Source organism: Pundamilia nyererei, unplaced genomic scaffold (genome assembly GCF_000239375.1).
Source record: "Pundamilia nyererei isolate P.nyererei 1_Seehausen unplaced genomic scaffold, PunNye1.0 scaffold00028, whole genome shotgun sequence".
Taxonomy (NCBI): Eukaryota; Metazoa; Chordata; class Actinopteri; order Cichliformes; family Cichlidae; genus Pundamilia; species Pundamilia nyererei.
The window spans coordinates 3,632,513-3,640,018 of NW_005187429.1; the positions used below are offsets into that span (position 1 = coordinate 3,632,513).

Below are 7,506 nucleotides of genomic sequence, written 5' to 3' on the forward strand. Positions count from 1 at the left end.
CGCCTGGGCCTTGCGCTGAACTTCTCCGTCTTCTACTACGAGATTGCAAACCTGCCTGAGGAGGCTTGCAAACTGGCCAAGACGGTAAGAAGGGTCCTCTGTTTGTTGTCCCTCTCTTTAAGAAGCACTGAAGCATCATGAAAATGATGTTAGTACCACTTTTCCACCAGAGGTGTACAGGTACTGATTTTGAGGCCATTATTAATGTCATGCATATCACCTTATGGATACATAAAAATAATAAATACACTTAGTAGCACGCGTGCACTCTCTCGTAGCTGAGTGTCACTCAGTGGTTTCTGTGCCTATCATTGCCATGAGTCTGAAGATTAAATTGATATTCTGCTATCTCCGGTCCTCGCACTGCTGCTAATCTCCATGTCTCTGACTTGACTCTGATTGGTATGACCCTAACCCTTTGGTGGAAATAAGGTTATGCTTGAAAGTACACTGTTAGTTTGTCAGCGGAAAGGATGAGTCTTTTAAATTTTTCTGCTTACAGTACTCTTTATACTTTAGGATTTTGTTAAAGAAGACCTTGAAAAATGGGGGAATAAAGGCAGCGTTTCTTTTTCACAACATTCTGAGGAATTGCTGATAAAAGTACAGACCCTTGATTAATGTAATTGATACCAAAGACAACATTAAGCCTTTCCACTTCCACGACTCTGTTAGGGTCCACTTGTGTCCAAATGATCGGACAGTAAGTGCTCAAATGGGTGTCTTTGTGCCTGCCTGTATTCTTGTTTTTTTGTGACCATGCTTAGTGCACTGTAATGTACGAACTATGAATGTGTTACAGCCAGCACACTTCAGAGAAGTAAAACGGGTATAACAGGAGTGACTGCTTGGCCGTTGGGTCTTCTGTTGTCCGTGTCCCTCAAAGACTAAAGATAGGGGTAACAGTGTAACTGTCGGGTGTGCGATAAAGCTTTTAATTTTTTAAAATAGTGATATAATTCATTCAGACACGGTAAGCAATGAAATCAAAATAAAGTTTGCCGAAGTGAGATTTAGGTTTAGATGGAATCTGTTAGTATCGCCACACACTATTAAACCAAAGTCACTGCTATAAAGTAAAATAAAGCTGCTAATTATTATCATTTAGAAATTTCTTGTAATTTCCATGTTAACCTATGGCAACCACATGTCAGGATCCCACAAATTTACTGTGCCCAGGCAAGAAGACTAAAACCCTCCAATAAAGCAACGGACTCGTATTTTGAATTCAATTTCAGTTCAGATTTATTTATAATATACACCAAATCACAACAAAGGTCGCTTTAAGGAAAAAAAAATAATTCAAGAGGAAGATAATTCTGGCAGCGGGGAGAACCACGCGAATATAGTCCAAAGACATGCAGTTAGTGGGGACAGGTTAATTGGAAACACTAAATTGCCCATAGGTGTGAATGGGGGAGTGAATGCGATTGCTTGTCTCCAGTCTAAGTGTTAGCCCTGCGACAGACTGGCGACCTGTCCAGGGAGTACCCTGCCTCTCGCCCTAAGACAGCTGGGATAGGTTCCAGCTCCCCCCGTGACCCTGAAAATGATAAGCGGAAGCGAATGGACAGATGGATAATTCTGGCAGGGGCAGCCAACAACCAACAGTCAGTGCACTATTGGAATTCCCCAGCAGCATAACTATGGAAGAGTTTGTGACCACCTGATCCAGCCCTAACTATAAGCTTTATCAAAAAGGGAAGTTTTAAGCCTAATCATAAAAGTAAAGAGGGTGTTTATCTCCTGAATCCAAACTGGGAGCTGGTTCCACAGAAGAGGAGCCTGAAAGCTTAAGGTTCTGCCTCCTGTTCTACTTTTAAATATCCTAGCAACCACAGGTAAAGCTACACCTCACTGCAGTACCTTTCATGACACTATGAGAAAACATACTATTGAAAGAAAAAATAAATAATTTGATGGACACCGCAGTAGTCTGGACATTCCTGGCATCGCATAACAACAGCTCGCCGCTAGATTTTTATATAACTTCTTGTGTTGACGTCTTTAGGACACTTTTTTCTTTTCTTTTTTTTTTGTGTCATTCGATACAGTAGGTGATCCATGTTGTGCTTATCATTCAGTTCGTTTGAACAGTGAACACACTATTCACCTGCCCAGGTCACAGGAAACACATGCGAGGTACACACCTGGTGTGATCATTTACCAGACATGACAAGGGACGCTCACATCACCTGCCTGTATCAGCATGCATGGAATTGTCTGCATTAAATAATTAGTAATTTATTAAGTTGGGAAAAGGCTAAAATAATTCAGTGTGTTCATGGATTTGTGAATAAATGGTCTGCCAGAGCACAGTTTTGTGCAAACACTTGTACTTGTTTCTAAAAGACCACCCCATATAATCAAAGTAGTTTACAGTATCAGGCACAACACAGATGTACCCTTTTATCCTAGAGATCTATAAATGGCTGCTTGTTGTTGCTTTCTGTTTATCTTATTGTTTTTGGCCCTGCTAATACAAGGTCACTGTAGGCACTTTCAAGACTGTACTCTGGGTTTTGGAAGTCCTGATTGTTTCACTGTGTGTCTTCCAGGCCTTTGATGATGCCATCGCCAAGCTGGACTCACTCAACACTGAATCTTACAAAGACAGCACCTTGATCATGCAGCTGCTCCGTGACAACCTGACCGTGAGTGTCTCCTCTCGATGAAACTATATTAAAATTTGGTTTTCCCTTATGCTTATACGTGAGCGCTAAATTTATTATCTTGCACTTTTTAAATGCAGCTGTGGATGTCGGACCCAAGCGGTGAGGGCGGGATTGAGGTAGAAGAGGGGGAGCAGCCAGCTGAAGACAAGAACTGAACTTCAGAGGAGAAAAGAAACCCCAGTTTTCTTTCCTTTTTTTTTTTTTTTTTTTTTTAAACCTCTCACCAGCCTAAGTTGTGTGTGTGGTTGTGTGTCCACATACATGCACAAATATGTATGTTTACACTCCACTCTGTTTGTAAAGTACAGTATGTGTGTGCAGATACATTGAAGCATTGAAGTGTATGTGTTAAGTGTATCAACACCTCCACAGGGAAAAGAATGGAATAGATTGGTTGTTTTTATTTTATTTTTTTTTTAACATAACTCATCGTGTGACCCAGTGGATGTTCATTTCCTTTAGAATTCTTTTCCTTTAAATAATTTTGTCTCTTTTAGTCCAAATGAAATCCCTCCTTTGGATCCAAATCTGCCCCATTCTCTCGAACCTTATTCACTGTAGCAAACCGCTGCTGTTGCAGGAAAGCAAACCAACCAACCTCGAAGTGTAACTTTGATAATAATTTGTATGTTTTTACTTGAACTGAACATTTACAACCTTTGTGACACTTTAGTCCACAAAACTCCTTTGAGGCATGTGTTAAAAAGGAAAAAATGGTCACAGTAGTCTGAATTCATTACTTTTTTTTTCTTCATCTGACAATAGCAGTACACACATACTGTTGGCAGGTTTCACCTATTACGGTATTGCTTGTATCCATACGGCCCTGTCAGTGTCCAGTGTAGCAGGTAGAGATTTTTTTTTTTTTTTTTTTTAAATGGATGGTACATGTGTCATGGCTCAATGGGTTTTTACAGTGCTTTCAGGCATAGGAAAGGTTTTCTATATGAATGACCACTTACAAAAGCTGTAATTTACTTTTGGTTTGTGAGAGGGTTACATTCCATTTTACTGACATCTTTTCACTCATCAGTGAAACGAGTAGACTGTAATGTCCTGCAGTTTTGCATACCACGTGACAAGCTATATAGACAGCCTAAGATAAAGTTAACAACTTGATAAAATGGCTCGATACTGTAACTTTTGATATTTTATCTCTTCAGCAGTGCAGAGGATACTTTTTGCCATGTGCTTTTATGTGGCTTTCTACTCTTTTTCTATTCAGGTGTTTTTTGTATTTTCTTTTGTTTATTTTATTCCCTTATTGAGTATTGATTTGACTCCTGGAATGTATGTGGTTCTCAGTAGTCTGGTGTGAGGGTTAGGCATCGCTTTTAAAACTGGCAATCTCTGCTTAGGATTAGGTGGAATACAGTTACATTTATCTTCCTTGAAAGTACATTTTGAAAAGGCAAAATTTCAAACCATGGCAAATATAAAAATGAGAATTTTAGGTAAGTTGATAGGAAATTGCATTAAGGTCATTTAGTGATCACAAAGTAGTGCCAGTTTCTTCTAAGTACAGTATCTTGGTTTTAAAAAAAAGTTGGGATGCAGGATTCGGCGAGTAACGCTCTTGGGTATGTTATTTGGTTATGTGCTTTCATGTAAGTGGAATTAAAACATTCAAATTAAGATTGTGTGCTCGGTTTCTCTGTTCTTTATGTGTGATGTGAATTGTTGGTTCACAGATTTCACTGAGACAAACCCACAAATGGCCCAAGCATGAAATAATGTTTAAAGCAAAGAAATGAGGGCTGTTCCATACAGTCATGTGAAAAGTTTCCACAGGGCTTCAAGCAGTCATGTGGGGAAAAAGTCAAGCACATCCTATGACTCAATAGCTTGTAGAACAGACCTCGGCTACTGTTAATTTGAACTTTATCACTCTCTCACATTGTTATGGAGGAATTTTGGCCCACTTTTATTTACAATGTTAGGGTGTTGCTTCAGTTCATGGAGATTTGCAGGAATTCACACCTCTGTTGAAAGTCCCACCACAGCATTTGAATGAGGTTGAGGTGTGCACATAACTGAGCCATTGTAACACCTTGATTCCTTTGTTTTTCAACCATTCTGTTATAGATTTCCTGCTGTGCTTGCGTCTGCAGCAAGACAATGACCGCAGTTTTGGTCAAGCTTTAGTTATCAGACAAATCATTTTGGCATATAGAGGAGTTCATAGTAGGATGAGTGAGTGCAATTTGCCCATTTTAGGACTCCTCCACTGCCATGCGGAATCTTAATCATCTGTCCAAAGAACATTGTCCAAGAACTCATCCATCCTTGTTTCGACTCAATTAAACAAAGACCTACTGTACTCGTGTTCTTTTGAGAGAGAGAGAAGAGGGTTTCTCCTAAGTAAACTTTAAAACAAGCCATACTTGTTCCTTGTTCCGGCTGGGATGTCCACTGCTGGGAAGGTTGTGGCATTGTGTTCACACACATGAATGTCAAAATGTCTGCTTTTATAGAAGCGCTCACACTTACTCGAGTGTATTTGATCATCTGCACCATAGCTGCTACTTGACCAATTAATTCCTATGGAAGATTTAAGCGATTTTAGGTGGCTGAAGTGAATAAAATTTGAATGGCATGTCATATTTCACCCTTTATATGGGATAAAACCTTGTACTCTCATCATATCACTGCCTGTAGAAGAATTATAAAGCAGTTTGAGGTGCAAAATTAACACTAAAGATCAGACACAGTTGTATACTGGTCTGACGAGAGATGGATGCTTCCTGGACTGAAAACACTGCCCTCTGCAGATAGTGATGTATTAAAGGGCACATGTGATGCATTTAGGTGGAATGTGGGAGAAAATATTCTCATTTATTCACTTTATATCTGTGGGTATTTTTTTTTTGATCAGTGGGCCACTTCAGATCAGTGGGTCTGTTCACCTTTGATCAGTAACAGTCACTGAAGCTCTCTTTCATTTCTGTAAAGGTATCATTTAATGACTTAAGTCACTAAATATGTATGAAAGCTTAATGATGTAGAGTTAAAGGGGTGTATTAAAAAACCTAAGACTCTTGCCAAATGAGGGAGGGGTGTCTCAGCCATGCCTATCGCAGTTTCAGTGTTAAAACTGATTAGCAGTTGGGAATGTTGCATGACGTATATGAATATGGGCATTGCCTTTCCCGCCAGTTGATACTAAAGAGCGCGAATTTAGCTCGTTCTTCTGCATCATCACTTGACAAGAGAGCTTTCTGGTGGGCACAATCAGGCATTTTGAGGATTTAACAAAACGTTTTTCATGATTTCATCATCACGCGTAGAGTAGTGGTCTACGCCCCTTTGTTATCTTTTTTTTTCTTTCTCTCTCGCCAAACAATCTCGGAAGATGATTGGTCCATTTCGGTGACGCGCCCAGTAGTATATATCAGACAACTTCCCGAGGACTTCCTCCCCCTCAACCCCGGCTGTCAGTGCTGTGTGAGTGCGTGTGTGCTCCTGAGCTCGCTCGGCACACATTCTATAAAAAAATAAAAATACAAAAAAAATTTAAAACATAAAAAACGCCAAAAAATCTTTTTTTTTTCCCGTTTCCTTTTCTTTTTGTAACAAGTCGGTGAAGCTGGAGGAGACATTCGAGGACTGGACGGTAACGTACAAGCAGGGGCTGCCTAACGTATCGAATTTTTTTTAGTCGACGTGTTACTGATTCCGTAGCGAGGCCAAGTACCGCTATATTTGCTTTTATTTCTGCATGTCAGGTTTGAATGACAGTTTTAAGCCAATAAGAAGTCGACGTTTTGCCATTTTAGCATCTCCGTCTTATAAATTCTTTTACCCGAAAACACTGCAACTGACTTGACTGTAGTCAACGGTTGTATCACGTTCTGCCCCGAACCGACGTGACGCTAGCGACCGTTGGACAACCGAGGTATTGGCTCATCGTCGCAAACTTTTTCTTTAAGAACATATAGCTTCGTACGATTATTCTACTAGCCTCCACAGCCACGGGAAAATGAACCCCAGTGCTCCCAGTTACCCCATGGCCTCCCTGTACGTCGGAGATCTGCATCAAGATGTGACCGAGGCCATGCTGTACGAGAAATTCAGCCCAGCTGGAGCAATCCTCTCTATCCGGGTCTGTAGGGACATGATCACCCGGCGTTCCTTGGGATACGCCTATGTAAACTTCCAGCAACCGGCGGACGGTAAGTAATTTATTTAAATATAACATTTGAGAAAATGTGCTTTATAAGAAATCGGTGACAAGTGAGAGCTAGCCTATTCCTACTACACGTGACTGCGGCCGACATGTTGTCGGTAGGGTCTCCTCATATGAACCTCCCAGCAGTGGCGTAGCAGCACCGAGTCCGCCCAGCCCTCCCAGTAATGTAGCATTGCTGCAGGCTGCCGAGCGAATACTTGGTCCACTTTTATCTCCCTTCTGTGCGGACAACACCCCAACTCTTACCCTTAAAACGATTAGACAACAGTTTAGAAGTGGCGGTGTAAACATTTATCATCATCAGGGAAAAACAAGTAAGTAAAATTTTATTTGTATAGCACCTTTCAAGACAAAAATCACAAAGTGCTAAATTAAACCAATGAGTCCACAGAGTTTTTTTTTTTTTTTTTTGCAAAATGCTTTTCTGTGTAGAGGCCACAAATCTGCCTCCATCCACCACTATAAACGTTTTCTGCCTAACACTGTTTGAGCAAAGAGAAAAGGGACTCTTGAGTATGTTTCTAATCTTCAACAGCGATGGCCAGAATTTTGACCATGTTTCAGTTTGTTCAGATGTTGTTCCATCATCTCATATCTACCTAATGGTTTGACTCCACTTGTGTGTGTGTCGTTCCCCCCCCC

At 40.6% G+C, this 7,506-nt stretch overlaps 2 protein-coding genes across 3 annotated transcripts in view; both read left to right on the forward strand.

The window, feature by feature from the left end:
- LOC102211372 (14-3-3 protein beta/alpha-A-like) overlaps window positions 1-2,883 on the forward strand; it is an 8,714-nt gene extending 5,831 nt beyond the window's left edge. The window contains exons 5-7 of one of the 2 annotated variants that reach the window (XM_013909659.1): window positions 43-84; window positions 2,559-2,654; window positions 2,753-2,883. In XM_013909659.1, the coding sequence (XP_013765113.1) occupies window positions 43-84; window positions 2,559-2,654; window positions 2,753-2,830 (216 nt within the window). In that variant the 3' untranslated portion in view covers window positions 2,831-2,883. The remainder of the gene's footprint in view (window positions 1-42; window positions 85-2,558; window positions 2,655-2,752) is intronic. The other variant, XM_005728500.1, reaches the window with a different exon arrangement.
- Window positions 2,884-6,069: 3,186 nt separating this feature from the next.
- Window positions 6,070-7,506, forward strand: part of LOC102211656 (polyadenylate-binding protein 1) — a 6,502-nt gene continuing 5,065 nt past the window's right edge. Inside the window, exon 1 of the mRNA XM_005728501.1 lies at window positions 6,070-6,847. Coding sequence (XP_005728558.1) covers window positions 6,655-6,847 — 193 coding nt within the window. The 5' untranslated portion in view covers window positions 6,070-6,654. The remainder of the gene's footprint in view (window positions 6,848-7,506) is intronic.